Here is a 25,913-nt window from a genome sequence, read left to right as displayed (position 1 = left end):
GGGTCATTTCCAGGGATGCTGTGAGGCAAGACATGCCTGTAGGGCCTCCAGCCTGCATGCATTAGGGATTGTCCCAGCACAGGGAGAGCGCTCTTGACACACATTCAGCACCCTGGGACTCGGGAGGCCAAGCCAAAGAGGCCCAGCTGACGTGAGGCAGCAGCCCCAGGGAATCGGTTTAGGAAGCTCTTGGTCTCATCTCATAACAAAGCACAATTGAGCCCCAAGAGGAGCTCTAACAACATTGACCTCCTGGGTGCCTTATTAAGAAGGCTACCCTTAGCTGGGCGGTGGTGCCGCACGCCTTTAATCCCAGCACTCGAGAGGCAGAGGCAGGTGGATCACTGTGATTTTGAGGCCAGCCTGGTCTACAAAGCGAGTCCAGGACAGCTTACACGGAGAAACCCTGCCTTGAAAAACCAAAACACACACACACACACACACACACACACACACACACACACACACACACACACCAAAAACCAATCCAAACCAAACCAAAAAGGATAACGAAAGAAAGCTACTCTAGAGAACTCATGCAGCAGCTTTGGGGAGGTCATCACTGATGCTGGGACATACATACATACAAACATACATACATACATACAATTTATTTTTATTTCATGTACATTTGTGTTTTGCCTGTATGTATGTCTGTGTGAGGGTGTCAGATCTTGAAGTTACAGACAGTTGTGAACTGCCATGTGGGTGCTGGGAATTGAACCTGGATCCTCTAAAAGAGAAGTCAGTACTCTTAACCTCTGAGCCATCTCTCCAGCCCCTCATGCTGGGACTTTTTAATCATAGACCTAATTCAGGGCTACCCATGTTTGGAGTAGAGTCTGATCTGGATCTCTACAAAACCAGCGCCTGTAACAACGATTATGCTTCTTTCTGAGACTCTCTGAACAGAGTATCAGAAACTGCACACTGAGTCTCCTGGGACTCACAAGGCAGGCCTCCCATCCCTGTACAAAGGAAGAGGTGAGGTTTCTCTAAGGTCACTCAAATGTCCAGCGGCATTGCTCTTAACCAACAAGCTACACCACTGAGAAAGACCCTTACCAGTCCTTCCTTGGGGCCACCGCGGGGTGACATGTCCCCATCCAAGCCTGGTCCTCATCTCAGGGCCTCTTCACTGACAGTCAACACAGCATGATGGGAGATTCCATCCTCAGAGCCTGCCTCATGCTCCACTGCTCACTTAACATCTGTGCATTGAGGCTGTTTCCTTCTGGTATGGCTGCTCACCAGAAGGGTCCCCAGAAGTCACTTTTGGATGGGCTATTGCTTATGGTTTTGTTTCCTCTTTTTCTTCTTCCTCCTACTCTTCTCTTTTCTTTTCTTTTCTTTTCTTTTTTTTTTTTTTTTTTTTTTTTGGTTTTTCAAGACAGGGTTTCTGTGTGTAACCTTGACTGTCCTGGACTTGCTTTGTAGACCAGGCTGGCCTCAAACTCACAGCGATCCTCCTGCCTCTGCCTCCCAAGTGCTGGAATTAAAGGTGTGCACCACCACTGCCTGGCTGCCAGCTTTTCTTTTTGACACTGCTAGGGATTGACCCTAGGGCCTCACACATGCTAGGCAGGTACCTTATCACTGAGCTATGTCTCTAGCATGTTTTTCACTTTTAAAATGTATTATTATTTTTTTGCTGGGGGGGGGGCGGAGTTTGCACATGACCAGACAACTTTCAGGAGTTAATTCTCTTTTTTCCACTGTGAGTTTCAGGCACTGAATTCAGGTCATCAGGCTTATGTGGTGTCCTAGTTTTCTTTCTTTCTTTTTAAAAATTTTTTTATTTTTATTTTTTATTTTTTCTAGATAGTGTTTCTCTGTGTAGCACTGGCTGTCCTGGACTTACTTTGTAGAGCAGGCAGGCCTCAGACTCACAGAGATCCATCTCCCTCTGCCTTCTAAGTGCTGGGATTAAAGGACCACCACCTCCTGGGTTCCTAATTTTCTTTCTATTGTAATGATAAAAGACTAAGCATGCAGAGGCCAGAGGAGGATGTTGGATGTCTTCTCCTGTTACTATCAGCCTTATTCTTTCTTTTTTTGTTGTTTTCTTTGTTTGTTTGTTTTTCGAGACACAGTCTCTCTGTGTAGCCTTGGCTGTCTTGGACTCGATTTGTAGACCAGGCTAGCCTCGAACTCACAGCGATCCGCCTGCCTCTACCTCCAGATGGCTGGGATTAAAGGTGTGCTCCACCACGCCTGGCTTCAACCTTATTCTTTCATTGAACCTAAATCTTACGGTTCCGGCTAGGCTGGCCAGCCCGTGAACTCCTTGATTCACCTGTCTCTGGGCCCCCAACACTGGGATCACAGGCATACATAGCCAATGTCTAGATTTTACACCTTGTTTTTGGGGACAGGACCTTTTATTAACCTGGAGGTAGCCCTTTAAGGCTAAGACAGCTGGCTAACAAACCCCAAGGGTCTGTTTCTTTTTTTTTTTTTTTTTAGTTTTCCGAGACAGGGTTTCTCTGTGTAGCCTTGGCTGTCCGAGAGTCACTTTGTAGACCAGGCTGGCTTCGAACTCACAGCGATCCACCTGCCTCTGCCTCCCGAGTGCTGGGATTAAAGGCGTGCGCCACCATGCCCGGCTCAAACCCCAAGGGTCTGTACCCCAGCAGCGATGAGATTACAAGATCATGCCTCTACACAGGCTTCTTATGTGCATTCTGGGGATCAGACTCAAGTTCTTGGGTCCTCATGTTTGTGCAGCCAACAACTTTACCAACTGAGCTCTTCTCCTCAGACACACACAAGGCTTTTTTTTTTTTTTTTTTTTTTTTTGGCTAGGTAAGGTAGCATACGCCATTAATCTCAGCACTCCAGAGGCAGAAGCAAGCAGATCTCTGTGAATTTGAGGCCAGCCTGCTCTTCATAGAGGGTTCCAGGACAGACAGGGCTACATATTAAAACCCTGTCTTAAGAAACATGCAAACAAAAATCAAACCATGGAAACGTTTGCTAATGAACAGGACTGCATATTATCTCTTTTAGACTTCACTGATACAGACCCAGAGAAGTAGCTAAAGAAGGGCAGGGGTGCCCTCCTGGAGAAGGAACACCATGCCGGTGCCTTTCATGGGAAGGAGAACCAGAAAGGCTTCGTTCTGGAAGCTACTTTCTAGTTATGCCTTCAAGAGTGGACGTTAGAAAGACAAACAGGGTAGGAGGACAGAAAAGAGTGCCAGAGGCAGGGGTGGCTTGAGTGCAGCCATCTAGATGGAAGACGGGTAGGTGTGGATTAAGAAATAGAACATCGTGGAGCTAAGGATGCTCATCAGTGTAGAAAGCCTGCCTAGTAAGCACAGGCCCTGGACGTGATCACCAGCGCTGCAGAAGAAAAGTAAAAGAAACAGCATGTGGAGGCAGAGGCAAGGCAGGATTTGAGGCCAGCCTGGACTACATATAGAGACCCTGTCTCAAAGGAAGGAAGGAAGGAAGGAAGGAAGGGAGGGAGGGAGGGAGGAAAATGGGGGAATAGGGGGGAGGGAGGGAGGGAGAGAGAGACAGAGAGAGAGAGAAGGAGGAGGAGTGAGGCAGACAGACTAGAGTCTGCATAGTGCATTAGATGGAGACCTGGTGATAGCATGTGCCTCTATCAACTTCCTAGTCCTACTGTTTCATTCCCTACTTTACTGAAGGCCTCACTGCCAAAGTTTGTTTATTAAGATTTATTTTGTGTTTGTTTACATGTATGTGTGTCTGTGAATATGTGTATGTGCATGTGAGTGCAGGTACCCACCATAGAGGCCAAAAGAGAGCATCACATCTCCCACCGGAAGTTAGAGTGACAGGCAGTTGTGAACTTCCTGACATGGGCCCTGGGACCTGAACTTGGGTCCTCTGGAAAGCAGCAAGCTCTCCTAACTGCTGAACCTTCTCTCCAGCCCTATTTATGTATTGTTGATACTGACCCTAATGTAACCGAGGCTAGCCTCCCACTTGATATGTAGCTGAGGATGATCTTAAGCTCCTGCTTCTGTTGCTGCCACCTCATAAGGGCATGTGTCACCATGCCTGATTTACCCTTTTTAATTTTATGTTTTGGTGTTAAGGATTGAACCCCAGGCCCTTCCACATGCAAATCAGTTTCTGTATCACTCACCCACATCTTCGGACACCCCGCCCCCCAGAGACGCCCTTTTGATAAGTGTTCCCTTGAAGAGGCAAACTAATACCAGTTAAGGCAACCAGAAGGGGCTGAAGAGCACATGCCCTGTGAGAAGGCTGATCTCTGGGGTCTCGTGTGAGCGGTGAGCCAGCTGACATCTGCCTGGTCTGTTTTCAGCTGTCGTCACTGAGGTTTGCCAGCAGGATGAAGCTGGTCACTACTGAGCCTGCCATCAACGAGAAGTACGATGCTGAGGTACTAAGGGGCTGGGGGGGATCGCCCCAACTTTGGGGTTGGTGTCTGTGGGTTGGCTCCCTGTGTGCTTGCTACCACCTGAGTATCTGGTGGGGGCTGTAAGAGAAGCCAGACTTGTGTGCTTTCTTTTCCTGCCTCCACTGAAGTTTTGCTTGGAGTCCTGGGTCAATAAGATAATGTCTTAGCCAAGCATGGTGGTGCACGCCTTTAATCCCAGCACTTGGAGGCAGAGGCAGGTGGATCTCTGTGAGTTCGAGGCCAGCCTGGTCTACAAAGTGAGTCTAGGACAGCCAAGGCTACACAGAGAAACCCTGTCTCAAAAAACAAAAACAAACAAACAAAAAAAGGGCCGGAGAGATGGCTCAGAAAGTTAAGGGCACTGACTGCTTTTCCAGAGGTCCTGAGTTCAATTTCCAGCAACCACATGGTGGCTCACAACCATCTATAACGTGATCTGATGCTTTCTTCTGGCCTGCAGGTGTACGTGCAGGCAGAGCATTGTATACACACTAATAAATAAATAAATCTTAAAAAAACAAAACAATAACAACAACAACAACAACAAATAATGATGATAATAATAATAAGCTAATGTCTTTAAGAGTCTCTGGGGACCCCTGTACTGCCACAAAAGTGAAAGGGCTAAATGACCTACCACTCAGTTCACATGTGGGGCTACAGGGACTTGGTAGCCCAGGAATCCCCATGAGGTTTCTTCAGAATTGAATCACCATGCATTGTCTCTCAGAATTGCCTGCCTGTTACTATAAGAACCCTCTCACATTTAGTTACATGTGTGTGCATATGTGTGCATGTATATGCATGGGCACATGTGTGGAGGTCAAATGACAACTCGTAGGAGTCACTTTTCAGAAAGGTCATGAGTTCAGAGACAGGCTCCATGAGACAATCTCAAAAATCAACCCAGAGGCTGGAGAGATGATTCCGTGGCTAAAAGCAGTTATTGCTCTTATAGAAGACCTGGATTCCATTCCCAGCACCCACATGGCAGCTCACAACCATCTGTAACTCAGGTTCTAAGGAGTCCAATGTGCTCTTCTGGCCTCCCTGGGAGCCAGGCACAAACATGGTGTGCACCTGCACACACACACACACACACACACACACACACACCATTCATAATGCATAAAATAAATAATTGGCATCATGGTTACTGGTGATGTGCATGTGCCTGTGTTCCTAGCAAAGGGTTGAACTGCCTAGGTTCTAAGCCCTGAAGGATGAGGCCATCATGAGACTAACCATGGTTTAGCAGGAAAGTAGCGGTCAGAGCTCTGGCTCTTTTTGATGTTGTTTTAAGACAAGGTTTCTCTATGTAATAGCCCTGGCTGTCCTGGACTTGCTCTGTAGACCAGGCTAACCTCAAACTCACAGAGATCCACCTGCCTCTGCCTCCCGAGTGCTGGGATTAAAGGCGTGCCCCACCACTATGCAGCTCAGAGTTCTGGTTCTTAAACTCAACGAGGGTTAGAAGTACCTGGCCAGGAGCCGGGGGTGTGGTGGCTGAAGTCTTTAATCCAGGCAGAGGCAGGAGACAGGAGACAGGAGGCAGGAGGCAGGCAGATCATTATGGTCTACAAAAGTGAAGTCTAGGATAGCCAGGACTGTTACACAGAGAAACTCTGTCTCAAAAGACAGAAGGAGGAGGAGGAGGAGGAGGAGGAGGAGGAGGAGGAGGAGGAGGAAGAAGGAGGAAGAAGAAGAAGAAGAAGAAGAAGAAGAAGAAGAAGAAGAAGAAGAAGAAGAAGAAGAAGAAGAAAGGAGAAAAGAGGAAGCAGCAGCAGCACCTGGCCGACTAAGCCCCTGTCTATTTTGAGTTCCTGATTCTGTTGGTGATGGGGCCTGAGTGTTTTCTTCCTCTTCCCCCAACTCCACCCCCAATCCCAACCCTTACCCCTTTCCCTTTCAGTTCCCTTCCTCCTTGCCTTCCATTTTGTGACATGGTCTTATTATATAGCCCAATCTGGTCTCCACTTCCTGATCCTCCTGTCTCTGCTCCCCGTGTGCTGGCATTACAGCCTTGTGCCACCACAGCCCAGTGAGGATTTGTATTTTTAAGTTCACAGCTGCTGCACTTGCTGCTTCTGAGTTGGAGCACTCTTTTTCTTTTTTTAAGGATTATTTATTTATTAATATGTATACAGTGCTCTGCCTGCATGTACACCTGCAGACCAGAAGAGGGCATCAGATCACATTATAGATGGTTGTGAGCCACCATATAGTTGCGGGGAATTGAACTCAGGAAGTCTGGGAGAGCAGACAATGCTCTTAACCTTTGAGCCATTTCTTCAGCCTACTTAGACCACCTTTTTAAAACTTTTATTTAATTTTATTTTTTGCACATAAAGGTGTCAGATCTCTTGGAACAGGAGTTACAGATAGTTGTGAGCTGCCATGTGGGTTCTGGGAATTAAACCCAGGTTCTTTGGAAGAGCAGACAGTGCTCTTAAACACTGAGCCATCTTTCCAGCCCCACTTGGACCACTCTTGTTCAGTGACTTGTTCCTTATTATCTGTAGAGACTTGGTACACAGACTGTGTGTGTGTGTGTGTGTGTGTGTGTGTGTGTGTGTGTGTGTGTGTGCATGTGCGTGCATTATGTGTGTCATGAGGTACAGGATGTGCTTTCGGGACCATGAACTATAGTGTCTACAGCCCTGCTTCCAGGCAACTTCTCCCTAGCAGGAGAGGCTGCCACACCTGTCAAGCATTAGGAGAAACAGTCCCTTGTTCTCAGGGTAAGTTGGTTTCCTCAAGAGGGTCCATTACCCCATACACCTTCTGATTGGACCATGCGTCCCCTGTGATGCACTGAACAGAGTCATCCAGCAGCAGCTGCCAGCATCACAGCCAGACTTTCCGTATCTGAGCCATAATGCATTTTCTAGAGTGGGGAGGATGAGATGGCTGAAAATAGCCACCAAACCTTTCCCCTTGGCCCAAAAGATAGTCCACACCAGAAGGAGGCCTACTTGGGGCTTCCTAAAAGGCTGAGTCAGGATTTTGATTCTGATCACATGCCTTAAGTTGCAGGCTTTGTGTCTAAATTGCCAACAAGCCACCAGGATGCCAGGGGTCTGGCAGGCCCCTGTTGCACTGGCAGCATAACCGGTGAGCCTTGGTAAGCAGGCGAAACGACTGAATGAGGTTAGACTATAGCAGGCCTGTGGCATGAGACCACCTTCGGACCTGTGGTTAGACACAGCCCTGGTCACTTGTTTTGGCAGCATCTCCCTCCAGTGGTTATTTTGTGACAAAGAAAAGCCTGTTCGTGGTGAGAGGTCTCAGTGAGAAATTCCTTGTGCCTCTTTTATAAAATAATCTCAAATATCAAATGTAAGTGACATGGCAAAATTTTTTTGAGGCAAGATTTCTCTGTATAGCCCTGGCTATCCTGGCTGTAGACCAGGTTGGCCTCAAACTGCCTCTGCCTCCCTAGTGCTGGGATTAAAGGTGTGTGCGACAACCACCTGGCAAACTCTGTTGATAAAATTTATCATTTTTCAGAACTTGAATCTATGAGGTGTTCTCTATATGCCAGACACTTTTCTTTTTCCTTCTTTCCTCTCCCTTCCCTCCTCCTCCTTTTAAAAATGGTTGTGACAGTTGCAATACAGCCCAGGCTGCCCTCTTTGTTATGTAGCTAAGGCCAGTCTAGGCTATTGATCCTTCTGCCTCCTACCAAGTGCTAGAATTACATGCATGCACCGCCACACTTGACTTTTCTTTTCCTTTTTTTGTGGTGCTAGGGCTCGACCCCCAGGCTTACACATGCTAGGCAAGTGCTCTACAGCCAAGCCATACCCCAGGTCAAAGATTTTTCATTGATAAACAAATTATTAGAAGGTAATGGACTGAGTTGGAGAAGCCAATCACTGGGATGTGCATTTGAAGAGTGTAGTTTGTTCTTGGACCATCCTTCAATCTCTCAGCTTCCTGGCCACTAGGAAGTGAGCAGCTTTGCTTCAGCTCCCTCTCCCTCCCATCATGTTACACCTCATTTTTGGCCCAAAGCAATTTGTTCAGATTTATTTGTTTGTTTTTGAGGCAGGGTCTCACTATGTATCCCTTGCTGGCCTGGAAATTGTTATGTAGCCCAAGCTGGCCTTGAACTCACAGAGATCTGCCTGCCTTTTTACCTGAGTGATGGGCTTAAAGACGTGGACTGCTACACCTGGCTCAGAGATTTTGTTATGTCAACAAAAGTGACTAACACAAGGATCAAGCCTTTACCACATGAGCCCTCAAGTGGACATTTAAGATCCAAACCATAAGAGTCAGCATGGTAGCACCTGACTGTAATCCTAGCACTCAGAGGATCAGGTCATTCTTGGCCACATTATGACTTTGTAGCCAGCATGGGCTGCATGAGACCCTGTCTCAAAAAAAAATTTTTTTTTTTCGAGATAGGGTTTCTCTGTGTAGCCTTGGCTGTCCTGGGCCCACTTTGTAGACCAGGCTGGCCTCGAACTCACAGTGATCCACCTGCCTCTGCCTCCCGAGTGCTGGGATTATAGGCGTGCGCCACCACGCCCGGCCCCTGTCTCAAAATTTAAACACACACACACACACACACACACACACACACACACACACTCACATTATAGTGATATTTTTAGAAAGAGCCATGTGGGGAGGGGAGGAGATTGCAATTTTAAATAGAGTGATTATGATATCCCAATTTAGAAGTATTTGAATGAAGATTTTCTAGAGTTTGGGAATGGATCATGGAAGTATGTGAGAGGAAAGAGTCCCAGGGCAGAGGGAACATATTTATGAAGGCATCAGTGTACTAATATGTGGGGAGTGGATTGGAGAAGAACAGTAGAAAAGATCTAATGGAGGCAGAGCATAAAGAGCATCTCAGGCCACTGTTATTACATAAAAACCTATAAGGACACATATAATCCTTGTGACACTGATTATAGCTGTAAAAGGAGGAGGCAAAGACCTGGGGAGGTGGCTCAGTTGATAGAGTGTAAACTGGGCTTGTTGGAGCATACTGTAACCGCAGCATTTGGGGAGTAGGAATAGGAGGTTCAGATGTTCAAGACCATCATCAGTTACATAGCAAGTTTCAGGCCAGCCTGAGATGTATGATATTACCCTGTATATAAAACTAACAAAGGCCGGAACAGTTTGGTTAGTAAAGTGCTTGCCAGCATCACTGGGATGGTTTGGTTAGTAAAGTGTTTGCCAGCATCACTGGGACGGTTTGGTTAGTAAAGTGCTCGCCAGCATCACTGGGACGGTTTGGTTAGTAAAGTGCTCGCCAGCATCACTGGGACGGTTTGGTTAGTAAAGTGCTCGCCAGCATCACTGGGACGGTTTGGTTAGTAAAGTGCTCGCCAGCATCACTGGGACGGTTTGGTTAGTAAAGTGCTCGCCAGCATCACTGGGATGGTTTGGTTAGTAAAGTGTTTGCCAGCACCACTGGAGGCGCCTCAGTTAGATGCCCAGGACCACACAGTACAAGTAGGGAACCGAGTCCTGCAACTTGTCCTTTAACCTCCACACATATGCCACAGCCTAGGAAAAGCCATATACTCTGGGAGATGAGAGAACCCTCCTGGAGCTACAGGGAGTTGGGTTTGAAGATGGCCCATAGCTTGTGCATTGTTCTCAGTTTCCTTTGCTGAAAGAAGCCATCTTAGACCATGAGTTCATCCCAGTTGGTGGTAGGATGGAATGGCCCAGAAACTGAGAACACACTTTATGTATTACCAGGAATAAGTAGGATATATGGATCTAAATTAAGAAACTGAGCATTTGTCTGGCATAGTAACACACATCTTTAATTTCATCATTCTGGAGACAGAGGCAGGTGGATCTCTATGAGTTTGAGGCTAGCCTTCTCTACAGAGTAAGATCCAGGACAGCTAAGGCTACACAGAGAAACCCTGTCTCAAACCCAAACCAAACTAAGCCAGAAGAAGAAGGAGAAGGAGAAGAAGAAGGCTGGGTGGTGGCGGCGTACGCCTTTAATCCCAGAATTTGGGAGGCAGAGGAAAGTGGATCTCTGTGAGTTTGAGGCCAGCCTGGACTAGAGAGCAAGTTCCAGGACAGCCAGAGCTGTTACACAGAGAAACCCTGTCTTGAAAAATCAAAAAAAAAAAAAAAGTTGGGCATTTGATGGGAAGGAACCAGGTATTTTTTCTGAAGACCTTCTTCCCTCCTTCTCATGTTTTCCCTGGCAGAGAATGGTCAAGAACTTGGAGAAAGAACTGGCATTGCTCAAGCAGGAACTGGCCATCCACGATAGTCTGGTAAGAGACTGGATATGGGAGGAGGGAAAGTTGCTGGGACAGAGATGAGGGGCAAACAGTGTGGTGGGTTAAGGCCAGGGCCAGTAGCACAGGCTAGGTTGTAGGAAAGGATCAGCTGTAGGCATCTGGGGCAGGTAGGGTCCTCCAGTGGCCTTCTTCCGCTTATGGTCCTAATTCTGATGGTCCTGAAGGCAGAGCTGGCATTGCCCGACCCTGTGGTTTGCCGAGACTTGGGTTTGGAGCAGCAGGATTCATCTACAGTGACCCTTTCTTCCTTGTCCTCCCACTGTCTCTCTGACTCATGCATCTGGCCTGCTTTTCAGGCCTTCCCCACCAGGACCAGATAGTAAAGCAAAGAGCCAGCAGAGCACTCAGGATCTGTACCCCAGCTCCATACTGTGGCTCTCAGGATGACCCTGCTGCTCCTGCTTGGGCTCAGGCTCTTGTTGCTTATGTAGCACATGTTTTTCATCCTTCAAGTCCAACCGCACCCTCGTGAATTATGACCCCATGGATGAAATCCAGATTGCTGAGATCAACTCGCAAGTGCGGAGGTACCTGGAGGGGACACTGGACGAGATTGACGTAAGGAGCCCTGCTGTGGGACCACCCTGCTCAGCTTGCTTGGTCTTCCCTGCCTTGAGTGCTGTCTGCTATGGAACGGGTCCTACAGATGTCAAGTGGTGTAGACCCTAGTCAAGGGCCCTTCAGCCCACCGTGGCCTTAGCTTCCATGTTTAGGGTTACAATCCCATGGAACTATACACAGTGTGCAGTGGGCTGGAGCCTATACCAATGGTAGTCTGTCTGGGGGCGCAGGCACTGGCCTTGAAGCAGAGCTGTGCTGAGGGACCTGGGCTGAGTGTTCGGTAGCCTCACTTGTGCAGCAGAGAGGGAACATGGGCTCAGGTCGACTGTTTCCCCTTAGATAAGCTTGGCTGTGCCTGCTGGCAGGAAGCTGATAAAGGATGGTGGTCAGGCTGCTTGTTGTTAAAGAAGACCCTCCACCAGAGCCCACTCTTGGGAGTGTGAAAGGAGAAAAGCGCAGGCACGCAGGAAGGAGAGGGGAATGAATCTTGCTTTTCACAGTGCAGCCATGAACCCTTTCTCTAGGGAACTATGTGGGCTGCTGTCTCTCTCCCTTAAGTGCCGTGTGGACAGCAGCAAAAGGAGGGTCTAGGACAACTGAAGGGTGAGTCAGGTGGCCTTTCTAGTGCAAACCAACCTTTAGTCAAGTTAGTGTTCGTAGGCTGGTAGCCTTCCTCCAGCAGCACATGTGTGTGCCTGTGCCTGTGCCCGCGCATAAAGCTCGTCAATGGGGTCCATCCGAAGCGTCTGAAGGTGGAAGGAGGCTAGTCATGAAATTGTATTACAGGCTTTTCCTTAGGGAGTACTTGCACTAGTTTTTCTCATTGCCATGATAATGACAATACATCTGACCAAGGCATTGCTAGAAAGGGATGAGTCATTCTGATTTATCGATGATGTAGCTCATAATGGCAGGAGCTTAAGGCTGGTCAGTGTGTTTACACAGTCAAGAAGCAGAGAGGGACAGAATGCTAGAGCTTAGCTCCCTGGATGTTTTCTTTCTTTTTTTCTTTTCTTTTCTTTTTTTTTTGGAGACAGGGTTTCCCTGTGCAGCCTTGGCTATCCTGGACTCACTTTGTAGACCAGGCTGGCCTCGAACTCACAGAGTTCGGCCTGCCTCTGCCTCCCAGAGTGCTGTGATTACAGGTTTTCTTTTCTTTTTCCTTTTAATTTAGTGTGCGTTGGTGTTTGGCCTACATATATGTCTGTGTGAGGGTGTTGGATACCTGGGCCTGGAGTTACAGACAGTGTGAGCTGCCATGTAGGTCTTGGGAATTGAACCTGGGTCCTCTAGAAGAGCAGCCAGTGCTCTTCCCCCCACCCCCACCCCGGTTTTTCAAGACAAGATTTCTCTGTGTAGCCCAGGCTGTCCTGGACTCACTTTGTAGACCAGGTTTGCCTCGATATTGCCTCCCTGAGTGCTAGGACTGAAGGCGCGCAATGATCACCGCCCAGCTTACCCAGGGTTCTTAACTGCTGAGCTCTCCTTTCCAGCCCATATTCTTTTTATTCAATCTGAGCCTTAGCCCAGGGAATGATACTGCATGTATTTATGGTAGGGTTTCCCCATCAGTCGACTCGGCCTAGAAATTCCATCATAGACATGCCTAGAGATCTGTCTCCATGGTATTTTAGATGTGTTGGCAGTGAGCCATTATTGTATTTTAAGGAGTATCAAGCACTATCCTTTAAGATTTAGAGATTTCCACTCTGTAAGTATTTTGGTTGGTCATGGTGGCACATGTCGTATTCCAGAATAGCATTTGGGAGGCTGAGGCAGGTGAGTTCAAGGCCAGTCTGGGCTACATAGTTAGACCCTTTCTCATAAAACAAGGAGGATGGGGAACTGGGGAGATGGCTCAGCAGTTAAGTACACTTAATGTTTTTGCAGAAGACCCAGGTTCAGTTCCCAGCACCCATGTGCAGCTCATAGCAGTCTGTAACTCCAGTTCCCGGGGATCTGTTGCCCTCTTCTGGTCTTTGTCTTTGGGGGCATCAGGCTTACACATACATGCAGGCAAAGCACTCATACACATAAAAATTAATTTAAACTTAAAAAGCAGTTTCTGAGCTGGGCATGGTGGCACATGTCTTTAATCCTAGCACTTGGGAGGAAGAGGCAGGCAGATTACTGTGAGTTCAGTCTACAAAGTGAGTCCAGGACAGCCAAGGGTACACAAAGAAACCCTGTCTCAAAAAATCAAACAAACAAACAAATTTCTGTAAAGGCTTAGAAAGTACTTAATTTTAAAGCTATTGATTTGTGACTAGGAATGCAGCTTAGTTGGCGGAGTGCTTACTGATTGTTTTGGAAGCCCCGAGTTTGCACCCCAGCATCACACACACGGAGCCCAGTTGCCTGTCATCCCAGCACTTGGGAGGGGGAGGCAGGAGGATCAGAACCTCGGGGACATTCTCAGCTGTACAGCAAGTTACAGGGCAGCCTAGGATATATAAGAACCTGTCAGACAGACAACAAGAAGCTATTAATCAAGCATATCTATATCTGCTCTTGGAAGTGATAGTAATACTTTGCTGTGAGGCTTTAAAAATATTTTATGTTAGCTGGGCATAATGGTGCACGCCTTTAATCCTAGCACTCAGGAGGCAGAAGCAGGCTGATCTCTTGAGTTTGAGGCCAGCCTTGGTCTACAAGAGTCCAGGACAGCCAGGACTACAAAAGAAACCCTGTCTTGAAAACAAACAAATGAACAAACAAAAAAGGAATTGTTACTTTTTAATTACTGTGTATATATATATATATATCTGGGTGTGGGTTTGTATACTTGCATGCGGTACCCATGGAAGCTGAAAGAGGGTATCAGATCCCCTGGAACTGGAGCTAAAGGCAGTTGTCAGTTGTCTGATGTGGGCACTGGGGACCACATATATCCTCTGCAAGAGAAGTATATGCTCTTAACTGCTGAGAGGCTTCTGCACATCTTCTCAAAGTGAGATGGTGCAGAGTCAGCCAAGGGCTCCTGACTTCTCTGCTTTGACACAGCCTCATTCCTAGGTACCATTGTCTAAACTCTGCTCTCTTCTGCCAGATAATCAATCTAAGACAGATTCAGGAGGTATTCAACCAGTTCAGGGTGGTTCTGAGGTAAGTCTCATCCTACTAGCCCCTCCTCATGCTTTTTTACACTTCTATTTTCATTTTCTATGGCCTGGGCACTTGCCTTCAAGAAAACCCTCACGTGTGTAAGAGGTGTGTGCGTGTTTGTGTGTGAAGAACATTCTCTGCCATGTGAGGAATCATATCTGAGTGTTTATGGTGTGTGCAGGTCCCTGGTGGATGTTTGCTGAGTTAATCAATTGGACAGGAACTCTCTGGAATGCCAGCTGTGAGTGTGCCAAGAACCAGGCCTCATGAATCCCCCATATCCGCTACCTCATGGAGCACTTACCGCTTATTTGGGTGCAGATCTACTTATTGCCTGGGCAGCTAATGCTAATTGGTATCAGACTGGTCATTTGATTCCCAGTGGCCTGTTAGACCTAGGTGACAACGCAGTCCCCATGCAGGCTTACAGGCATTATTAGAGCCAGTCTTAGAGCTGATGCACCTGGCATATAATGTGGCTCTATAGGTTTGGGGACCGGATGAGGAAAAGATTTGTACATTGTGAAAAGGGCTGGACCTTTTGTTGGCATTGTCTTTTGGTGTATGATGAGGCTGTGGCTCCATCACCAGGGCTTTACCTAGCTAACTTTTACTCTAGTACTTGGGTCTTAGCTCAGTGAACTCAGCATGGCCCCCATTACAAAGTGCTATCTCACTCTCCCAAGCCAACAGGAACAGGAAGTAGAGTCTGCCTTGCGCAGGAAGTACACTCTCATAGATAAGAATGACTTCGCAGCTATTTCTGCTGTCCAGAAGGTAAGTACGGTTGTCTCCTGCTAACATCGCTCATTTCAGACTTTCCATCTTTGGGCAGACTGTGGCAGAAACTGCAAGAGTCATGCATGGAACAAGAGCTAAGGGGTCCCAGATCAAGATAACATCAAGATGACCATGGAGCACCCTGTGCAAGGGGAAACCATGCTAGGGGCTAGAGAGAGAGCGTGGTCAGTAACGCGGCTGCTGCACAAACACGAGGCCCTCCGTTCAATTCCCAGAACCCATGTAACAAAACTGGGCATGGTGGTGCATCCTTGTAATGCAAGCTTTGGGAAGGCATAGACAGATCTGTAGTGCTCTCTGGCCAGCCAGTCTAGCAATAGTTTGTGAGTTCCAGGCCTATGAGAGACCCATTCCAAAAGAATAATACTCAAGGTTGGCCTCTGGTCTCCACATCTACACACATACATACACAGAAAAAAATAGCATACCAGTTTTGTATTGAAAATGATGTCCACACCCAGGCATGGTGGCACAAACCTTTAATCCCAGCACTTGGGAGGCAGAGGCAGGCAGATGATCACTGTGAGTTCAAGTCTAGCCTGGTCTACAAAGCAAGTCCAGGACAGATAAGGATACACAGAGAAACCCTGTCTCAAAAAACCAAAAGAAGAAGAAGAAGAAGAGGAGGAGGAGGAAGAGGAGGAAGAGGGAGAAGAAGAAGAAAAGGTCCATAAATTGGATACATGGCTATAATATATATGACCAGTACTTAGAACTAGGGTGGAAGTAGGTCTTAAGATCCTTAGGGAGAGGCAGGCATGGTGGCGCACATCTTTAATCCCAGCACCTGGGAGGCAGAGGTGGATCTCTGTGAGTTTGAGGCCAGCCTGGTCTACACAGAGAAACCCTGTCTGTGGGGGTGGGGAGGCGGGGCGCAGATCCTTAGGGAGATAGGTATGGTGACGCATGCCTTTGATTCCAGCTATCGGGGATGGAAAATAGACATTGATTTTCTAGGGTTCAGGGACAGCTCTACTAGGAACAGACTGAAGCTGGCAGCAGCAGCCAAGTCTTGCTGTATGTGCAGAATATGCTCACCCCAAGTTTTTTTAAAAATTTATTTAATTTTAATTTATGTGCATTGGTGTGAGGGTGTCAGATCTTGGAGTTACAGACAGTTGTGAGCTGCCATGTGGGTGCTGGGAATTGAACCCAGGTCCTTTGGAAGAGCAGGAGGTGCTCTTAACCACTGAGCCATCTCTCCAGCCCCCAAGTTTTTAAAAAATATTTATTTATTTATCATGTATACAGTATTCTGTCTGCATGTATGCCTGCCCACCAGAGTGGGCACCAGATCTCATTATAGATGGTTATAAACCACCTTATGGTTGCTGAGACTTGAACTCAGGACCTCTGGAAGAGAAACCAGTGCTCTTAATCTCTGAGCTATCTCTCTAGCCCCTCACCCCAAGTTTTGCACTATAAACACTTGGATTCCTGGGAGGCCCAAACCTCTTCTATAACCCATGTCCTTGTCCTGACCTCTCTATCCAGTCAGGGCTTATAGATGCTGAAGGTCACCTAGTGGGTGAGCCTGATGGACAAAGCTTTGGACTTGGCATTGCTCCTTTTTCTGTCAAACCTGGGAAGAAACCAAAGTCCAAGAAGACAATGAAAGATCAGATCAGGTGAGTGTTCCTGCTTTGTCTCCTTAGTACCTAGACTCCTTGGTAAAGGAGGGTACAACATGGCCTTTCGCTCTCCCATTGCATTTCAGCTACCAGCGCTCACTACTGACTACTGCCAGTGTAGTAGTGGGGTAATCTGTGGGGTTGCCACTCATCCTCAGAGCATCCCTATGAAGTGGCACCAATGCTTCCTCTTACTGAGGTTCTTCCCAGTGTTATGTCAGTGCTGAGTAGTAGGGCTGCAGGTAAAAGCTAGGCCAGCCCTGCCAGTGCTTGGGCACCACTGTCCCCGCTTCTGTAATATCTCCGACTTGTTCACCTCCACCTGGTGCTCGAGCCATCTAAATCCTAAACTCACCCTTTAGGTGAGAGTCAGTTCTTTTTTGGCAGGGTAGAGGGGAAGGGGGAGGTTGAGAAAAGGTCTTACACTGTAGCGAAGGATGGCTGGTCTCAAGACTCATGATGATCCTCCTGCCTCAAGCTTAAATTATAGGTGTGTCCCATCCCACCCAGCTAAGACTTTTTTTGTTTGTTGTTTGTTTTTTCAAACAGGGTTTCTCTGTGTAGCCTTGGCTGTCCTGGACTCGCTTTGTAGACCAGGTTGCCCTCAAACTCGCAGTGATCCACTTGCCTCTGCCTCCCAAGTGCTGGAATTAAAGCTGTGTGCCACCAAGCCCAGCCCAAGACTCATTTTTAAAACAGATTTTATTTATTTATTATTTATACAGTACTCTGCCTGCCATGTGTGCCTGCATGCCAGAAGAGGGCACCAGATCTCATTATAGATGGTTGTGACCCACCATGTGGTTACTGGGAATTGAACTCAGGACCTTTGGAAGAACAGACAGTGCTCTTAACCTCTGAGCCATCTCTCCAGCCCCACTAAGACTCATTTTTATGTGCAAGTTGGAGAAAACATTTTCCCCAGTCTGGTGCCCAGGCTATGCTGGTAGCAGTAGCCAGAGCCCAGTTTTCATAGTTAAGACCTAGGCTCATCTCCCTTCTCTGTGCTTACCCCTAAGAAACCACCTTGTGTGAGACATGAGAACCCCTCTGTACCTGTTTCTGTAGCCCTAAACTTGGAATAATGGTAGTAGTATTGATAGCACAAGAGCTGATGGCCTTGTAAGGAGTATAAGTAAGCATATGCAGTCCTTGCATATGAGCTCACTGGGCTATAGGGAAGTTCTTCATGCAAGGCAGAAGTCATGCAGCAGAGGATATACTGATGCTAGTGACCTCTGGCCTGCTATGTCCTTACATGGAGGCTGTCCTCTCAGCAACACTTTTTGTAAGAAGAAAGGGGGCTGGGTGTGTTATCCATGCTTGTAACCCCAGCACCTAGGAGGCTGAAGCCCTAAGACTGTGCATTCAGGGCTGGTGAGATGGCTCCACAGATAAAGGTGCTTGCTACACAAGCCTAAAGACCTCATCTGTGGAGCTTAAATTAAAACTGAGAGGAACACATTATGAAGTTATCCTCTGAACTCTCCCACAATCAGAGACTCTGTCACACGCAGTAATAAGTGTTTCAAAAGATATATGAGTTTGAGGCCTTGGGTTACACATACACAGTACAAATATCTTACACACAAACTAAAAAAAAAGAAAAAAGGGAAGGAGGAGGGAAGCAAGGAAAGCAAGAAGAAGGGAGACAAATGAAGGAAAAAAAGATGGAAGGAGGGCTGATAGAGATATGGGATGTAGCTGTGCTGGTACCCTGCTTACCCAGCATGCACAAAGCCCTGGCTTTGGTATCCAGCTCCACATAAAGTGAGCACAGTATCACAGTCCTGTATCCTTAGCAGGACGATGACAAAGACAAAAGCATCCTCACCCTGCTAGGCAGTTCTAAGCCAGCCTGAGATACATGAGATCTTCTTTGACTCTAAAAGAAGGGGGAAATGTATATTTCATGGGGGAGACCTCAGTTTCCAGTACCCATGTCAGATGGCTTGCAACTGCCAGTAAGTCCATCTGCAGGGATATCTGACCTCTCTGGCCTCTTAGGGCACTGCTTTGGTGTACACATGCCCACATGCACACATACATATTTTTTTGTTTTGTTTTTTGTTTTTTGAGACAGGGTTTCTCTGTGTAGCCTGGGCTGTCCTGGACTCACTTTGTAGACCAGGCTGGCCTCGAACTCACAGCGATCCGCCTGCCTCTGCCTCCCGAGTGCTGGGATTACAGGCGTGTGCCACCACCGCCCAGCACACACATGTGTATTTTTAAATGACAGGAGCTGCCAGCGGTGGTGCACTCCTTTAATTCTAGTACTTGAGAGGCAGAGACAGGCAGACCTCTGAGTTCTGGGCCAGCCAGGGCTGCACAGTAAGACCTTGCCTCAAACAAAGAAGCAAGTAGACAAAGAAATAAATGATGCGTGGGTAAAATAAGCAAGTTGAATGTAGTAGGCTGCTTGGTATAGTAGGCTTGAGAAAGGTCTTATCTTAGGAGCTTAGTTCCTTACCGGCCATGCTGTTTTCCAGCTCCTTTGCAAGAAAGGAAGGTGCCAGCAGCCCTGTGAGTGGCAAGGACTTCGATCTGGTTTCCATCTCCAAGACGCAGCTGATCCTGTCTTCTAAAGATGGGGATATCAAAGACATGCTTACACGCGACAGGGAAACTTCCAGCATTGAGCCCCTTCCTTCAGACTCTCCGAAGGAGGAATCGCGTCCAGTCAGGTAACTGTCTAAAGATATGTCTTTCACTAGATCAGCTAAGTCCAAACCAGAGTTGTGCCTACAGCAGAAAAGGAAGAAACGGGAAACAAAGAAAGTCCTAAATGAAGAGACCTAGCAATGTATATGCATGTAAAATGATCCAACCTCCGTCTGCCAAGAAACACAGTAAAAAAGAATCATTTTAGGAGCTGGGTATGGTGGCGCATGCCTTTAATCCCAGCACTCGGGAGGCAGAGGCAGGCAGATCACTGTGAGTTCAAGGCCAGCCTGGTCTACAAAGCAAGTCTAGAACAGCCAGGGCTACACAGAGAGACCCTGTCTCAGAAAAAAAAATCATTTTAGGGGCTAGGAAAGTAGCTCAGCTAGTAAAGGAACTTGTCAACAGTTGTGATGGCCTGAGTTCAAATAGCCAGGACACACCTGGAGAGAACTCACTCCCACAAATTGTTCTCTGACCTCCAAACATATGCTTCAGCATGCACATGCGCACACACATCATTTTAGAAGTACCATATATATCAATTATTTTAAAGTGAGATGTCTTTTGCATAAGTAATGCATTCTAGAAGCCTGGCATGGGAGCATACACCTATAATCCTAGCACTTGGGAAGAAGCTGCAGGAAGATTAGGAATTTAAGGTGATCCTTGACTACCAAAAGAGTTAGAAAGCAGCTGTGATAAATGAGACTTTGGCTCAAAAAGTGAACAACTGGGGCTGGGGAGGTGGTTCAGTGGGATAGGGTTTCTCTGTGTAGCCTTGGCTGTCCTGGACTCGCCAGGCTGGCCTCGAACTCACAGCAATCCGCCTGCCTCTGCCTCCCTCTGCTGGGATTAAAGGGGTGTGCCACCACCGCCTGGCACATGAAGAGCTTTTGAGCCTGTGTACATTTCAGAACACTGAGATAAGTTAGAGTTGCCCAGTGAGGGCCCATACACTCAGAGCGTTCTTGTTTCTGGTGGCAGGCTATTACATCTGTTTCATCTTGTGTTGTCTTTTCTTTTCTTTTTTTTTTTCAAAACAGGGTTTCTCGAGTTGGCCTTTAATCCCAGCACTTGGGAGACAGAGGCAGGAGGATCGCTGTAAATTCAAAGCCAGCCTGGTCTACAAAGTGAGTCTGGTACAGCCAAGGCTACACAAAGAAACCCTGTCTACAAACAAACAAACAAACAAACAGAAAGACAGGGTTTCTCTGTGTAGCCTTGGCTGTCCTGGAGCTTGCTTCGTAGACCAGGCTGGCCTCAAACTCACAGAGATCTGCCTGCCTCTGCCTCCTGAGTGCTTGGATTAAAGATGTGAACACCATTGTCTGGCTAGTTTACTGCTTCTATAACTTTGGGAAAGGGGCTTGGTAAATCCTGTTAGTTTCAGGAACTTCCTGAGATGTATAAGTTGTTTACTTTTTGTCTTGTATGTGATTCTGTGCTGGTTTGAATAAGAATGGTCCCCATAGGTGCATTAGTTACCAGGAGTTCAACTCTTTGATAGGATTAGAAGATCTTTGTTAGAGGAAGTTTGTCACTGGGGACGGACATTGAGGTTTCAAAAGCCCCCCAGGCCCAGACTCTCACCCAGCCTGAGGATCAGGGTGTAGCTCTCAGCTATTTCTCCAGCACTATGCTGCCAGGCCTGCCACATGCTCCCCACCATGCTGATAACACAGTAAGCCTCTGATACTATAAGCAAGCCCAATATCTTTTTTTTTTTTCAAGACAGGGTTTCTCTTTGTAGCCTTAGCTGTCCTGGACTCCCTTTGTAGACTCAGCTGGCATAGAACTCACAGAGATCCACTTGTCTCTGCCTCCCTGAGTTCTGGGATTATAGACATGTGCCACAGTGCCTAGATTCCCAATATTCTTTATAAAAGTTGCCATGATAAATCAGGTATGGTGGCGCACACCTGTAATCCCAGCACTCTTGAGAGGCAGGGCCAGCCTGGTCTACAAAACAAGTCCAGGACAGCTACACTGAGAAACCCTGTCTTGAAAAAACAAACAACAGCACCGGGCGTGGTAGTGCATGCCTTTGATTCCAGCATTTGGGAGGCAGAGGCAGGTGGATCTCTGTGAGTTCCAGGCCAGTCTGGTCTACAAAGTGAGTCTCAGACAGCCAAGGCTACACAGAAAAACCCTGTCTCCAAAAAAGGAAGAAAGAAAGAAAGAAAGAAAGAAAGAAACAAACAACAAAGAGTTGCCATGGTAACCTCAAAGTAATAAAACAGTGACTAAGACAGCTTGGTGTCTTCCTCATGGCCGGAATTTCGGAACTGTTTTATAACATGGGGGTGTGAATTCAGTACTCAGACTGGCAGAACAAGTGCTCTTCCCCACAAAGCCAGACCTTGAGGCCCTTGCAGGGACATTTTAATACCATGAAATAATACCACTGTAAGAAAAAAAAATTATTCTGTGTGGCTTCAACCATTTAAAAATGTATCGAAGGGGGCTGGAGAGATGGCTCAGAAGTTAAGAGCACTGGCTACTCTTCCAAAGGTCCTGAGTTCAATTCCTAGCAACCGCATGGTGGCTCACAATCTATAATGAGATCTGGTGCCCTCTTCTGGCATGCAGATGTCCAAGCAGGCAGAACACTGTATACATAATAAATAAATAAATCCTTTTTAAAGATGTATTGAAGAAATCTCAAGAGATTGAACAAATTCTGGTTGCTGATGGGCGATAAATGGTTTTGTTTTCAGTTTCTTTTTTCTTTTTTTTTTTAAAGGGTTTTTCAAGACAGGGTTTCTCTGTGTAGCCTTGGCTGTCCTGGAACTCTCTTGTAGACCAGGCTGTCCTTGAACTCACAGAGATCCACCTGCCTCTGCTTCCCTAGTGCTGGGATTAAAGGCGTGCGCCACCACTCCTGGCTCTTGTTTTCAGTTTCTTTCCTCAGTTTCTGCTGTGGGCATGGGTCCACGGAACAAAGATGAGGGATTGATTTCCTACAGAGTGACTTAAATAATCTGATATAAATAGTACCCAGGACCTCTACTCTTTGCCCTCAATAGTCACAGGGAAGAGAGATGAAGTGCCCTGTGCCCTCAAGGCAGCTGCTCCAGTTGTTTGCCCTTTGGCCCCTCCCTCTGTTTCCAGACTCAGCACCCCACCCTCTAAGCCTGTGGCCTTTGAAGATTTTAAGAATGAAAGAGGGAGTGAGATCAACCGCATCTTCAAAGAAAACAAATCCATCCTGAATGAACGGAGGAAAAGGGCCAGCGAGATCACCCAACGTATCAATGCCATCAAGAAGGAGATGGATGTGACCAAAGATGCACTCAATTTCCAGAAGTCACTACGGGAGAAGCAAGGTAGATGTGAAGCAAGATGGCCAGGCAAAGTGGGGACTCTGAGTCACCATGCTGTGAGTGCTTGCCTTGGTCATTAAAGGAGCAAGATTGAGGGGGCCAATGAGGACTTTAGGGCACAAGACCTATGTCATCTCACTACTAGGCTCTAGGCAGCCATTCCTGCATGCCAGCCTTTGCCAATGCTTTTCTTTTCCTCCCCGCCCCCTGCCCTGCCCGACTCACAGGGTTTCTCTGTGTAACAGCTCTGGCTCTCCTGGACTTGCTTTGTAGACCAGGCTGGCCTGGAACTCACAGCAATCTGCCTGCCTCTGCCTCCCAAGTACTGAGATTAAAGGTGTGCACCACTGCACCTAGCATTGAGCCTTCCTCATATGTACTGTTGTCTATAAAGAAACTGGCCCTTGGCCTGAAGGAACAAAGCTCCCCCTCCAACTCCTAATGAACACAGGAAGGTCAGTAGAGAAATCAGGCAGTTCACTTCATGAGCCTGCAAAGATGGGTGCCATTGACAGAGATTTAAAGACGGCAGGGTATACTACAGCAGTGCAAACAAAGTTTTGTTTTGTTTTTTAGAAACAGGGCTTTTCTGTGTGGCCCTGACTGTCCTAGAAATAGCTGTGTAGACCAGGCTGGCCTGCCTCTGCTTCCTTAGTGCTGGGATTAAAGATGTATGCCACCCCAAGTCCAAAGCTTTGTCTATCAAGCTAACCCACTCCATCTTCAGCATCCATAAGCCCTGCGGGATAGAGAGGTCAGGACAGGCGTGTGGTTATATTAAGAGGCTTGGGCTTCTTAGGAATGCAAGTGTTTATGGCCCAAAACTTGGGGTATGTTCTCTACACATAGCAAGATTTGGTGGTGGCTGCCAGAGCTGTCCCTGAACCCTAGAAAATCAATGTCTACTTTCCATTGGCCTCCTACTAATCCACCTCTAGGATATATTTATTTATTTGATTTAAAAGAAAAAGTCTATGCTGGACATGCACCACTACTGACTGACTTTTTAAACGTTTTTAATTGTTTTCCTTTTTTCTTGAGGAAAAGTCTTTAAAGTGTGAATATCTTTGACTAATGTGTAAAGATAAAAATGAGCATGCTACATGGTTCCTTTCTCTCCTCTCCTCTGCCCAGCTCCTGTTTGTTCTAAAATACCAGCCAGGCCCCACTGAGCTGACCAGGCCCAACCTGCGGATGTGCTGTGGTGGCCTAGCCTTCTTGTGTTTTACCCACTCCTTGTCACATCCATGTGGGATCTGCGAGCATTGCCATCTTTTTGGAACCCTGTCCTTCCTCTACCTTGACTGATCCCTGTTCCCTGACCTCTCCCGTTGCCCTGCAGGTGAGTACGAGAACAAAGGCCTGATGATCATCGACGAGGAGGAGTTTCTGCTGATCCTGAAGCTCAAAGACCTGAAGAAGCAGTACAGAAATGAGTACCAGGATCTTGGCGACCTCAGGGCTGAGATCCAGTACTGCCAGCGCCTGGTGGATCAGTGCCGGCATCGCCTGCTCCTGGGTAACCCAGCTGGGAAGGGTGGCAGTCTCTTTGAGGCCAAGAGGGGCCTCAGGGCAAGGGCAAGGGTCAGTTCAGGAAGTGCTCTCTGACCTACTCACTTCATGTCAGGGGCTTGGTCAGAAGCCTCAGGTGTGTGCTTCCCAGGGCTCTGACAGCTGGAGATGGTGGTGAGAACAGGGCCAGCCTGCCACAGCCTCTGCCTGCTTCCTCACACCTCACAGCGCTTTGTCTCTGGCTCTTGCAGAATTTGACATCTGGTACAATGAGTCCTTTGTCATCCCGGAGGATGTTCAGGCAGCACTGAAGTTGGGAAGCAGCATCCGGCCAGGCATGGTGCCTGTCAGCAGGATTGTGTCTCTGGTGGGCAGCATGAGGGTACAAGGGTGGTGAGAGTTGAACATAGGGACAGTAGCAGTAATGTGGGTAATTTTACCTCGTCTGTGGATTGATGTCTAGTGCAGCCAGTGCCCAGGCAGAGAGGCAGGTGTAAGTTTCTCAGTTATTGAAAGGTGAAAAACAGCTAGAGAGATGGCTCAGCAGTTAGGAGCATTGTCTGCTCTTCCAGAGGACCTGGGTTCAATTCCCAGCTGCCACATGGCAGCTCATAACTCAAGTTCTGGTGGATCCAACTCTCTCACACAAACATACATGTAGGATAAACACCAATGCACATTAAATAAGGAGGGGGAGGGGCTCAGCAATTAAGAGAACTTGCTGCTCTTCTGGAAGATGTGAGTTTGGTCCTCAGCACCCATGTCAAACAGCTCACAACTATTTGTAATTCAGCTCCAGTTCCATCACCTTCTTCTGGCCTTTACAGGCAACAACACACGTGTCACATAGTAGCACAGACATAAACACATGAAAAAAAATTTTTCTTTTGAGACAAGGTTTCAATTTTAGCCCTGGCTGTCCTAGAACTCACTCTGTAGACCAGACTGACCTCAAACTCACAAGAGCTCTGCCTGCCTCTGCTTCCTGAGTGCTGGGATTAAGGGTGTGCACCATGATAGCCTGGCTTACATAAAAAACTTTGTTGTTGTTGTTGCTTTTTCAAGACAGGGTCTCTCTGTATAGCCTTGGCTGTCCTGGACTCACTTTGTAGACCAGGCTGGCCTTGAACTCACAGAGATCCACCTGTCTCTGCCTCCCGAGTGCTGGGATTAAAGGTGTGCGCCACCACGCTCAGCTATAAAAATATTTATTAGAAAATTTTAACTCAAGTTTCCAGAGTAACCTTGGGTGGGGGAGGGAGGGTTTATTTCAATTTATATGATGTAGCGGAAGCCACGGCAGGAACCTAGAGACAGAAACTGAAGCAGAAGACCGTATGTAGAGACCATGGAGGAAGGCTGCACGACAGCTTGCTCCTTGTTCCCCATGGCTTGCTCAGCCTTTCTCCCCACTCCCTTTGCCTAAGCCTGTTTCTAAGGTGATGATGACACATGCCTTTTACACCAGCACTTGGCAGGTAAATCTGCATTTAAGGCCAGCATGGTCTAGAGAGTGAGTTCCAGAACTGCCAGGACTACACGACACAGAGAAACCTTGACTCAAAAAACTAAACAAACAAATGTGTATAGGTCCATGTATGTATGTTCACTACCTGTGCCT

At 47.4% G+C, this 25,913-nt stretch overlaps 1 protein-coding gene across 7 annotated transcripts in view; it reads left to right on the top strand.

The window, feature by feature from the left end:
• The window catches only part of KIF9 (kinesin family member 9), a 56,257-nt gene that overhangs the window by 19,053 nt on the left and 11,291 nt on the right, over window positions 1-25,913 (top strand). For all 7 annotated transcript variants that reach the window (XM_084752630.1, XM_084752628.1, XM_084752625.1 and 4 more), the window contains 10 exons: window positions 4,304-4,381; window positions 10,600-10,668; window positions 11,149-11,253; window positions 14,306-14,361; window positions 15,048-15,138; window positions 16,657-16,790; window positions 19,283-19,477; window positions 22,569-22,783; window positions 24,123-24,299; window positions 24,544-24,659. In XM_084752630.1, coding sequence (XP_084608756.1) covers window positions 4,304-4,381; window positions 10,600-10,668; window positions 11,149-11,253; window positions 14,306-14,361; window positions 15,048-15,138; window positions 16,657-16,790; window positions 19,283-19,477; window positions 22,569-22,783; window positions 24,123-24,299; window positions 24,544-24,659 — 1,236 coding nt within the window. The remainder of the gene's footprint in view (window positions 1-4,303; window positions 4,382-10,599; window positions 10,669-11,148; window positions 11,254-14,305; window positions 14,362-15,047; window positions 15,139-16,656; window positions 16,791-19,282; window positions 19,478-22,568; window positions 22,784-24,122; window positions 24,300-24,543; window positions 24,660-25,913) is intronic.

The sequence above is a fragment of the Acomys minous genome (genome assembly GCF_964271855.1).
Source record: "Acomys minous genome assembly, chromosome: 13".
Classification (NCBI taxonomy): domain Eukaryota; kingdom Metazoa; phylum Chordata; class Mammalia; order Rodentia; family Muridae; genus Acomys; species Acomys minous.
This window is presented reverse-complemented; position numbering and strand designations above follow the sequence as displayed.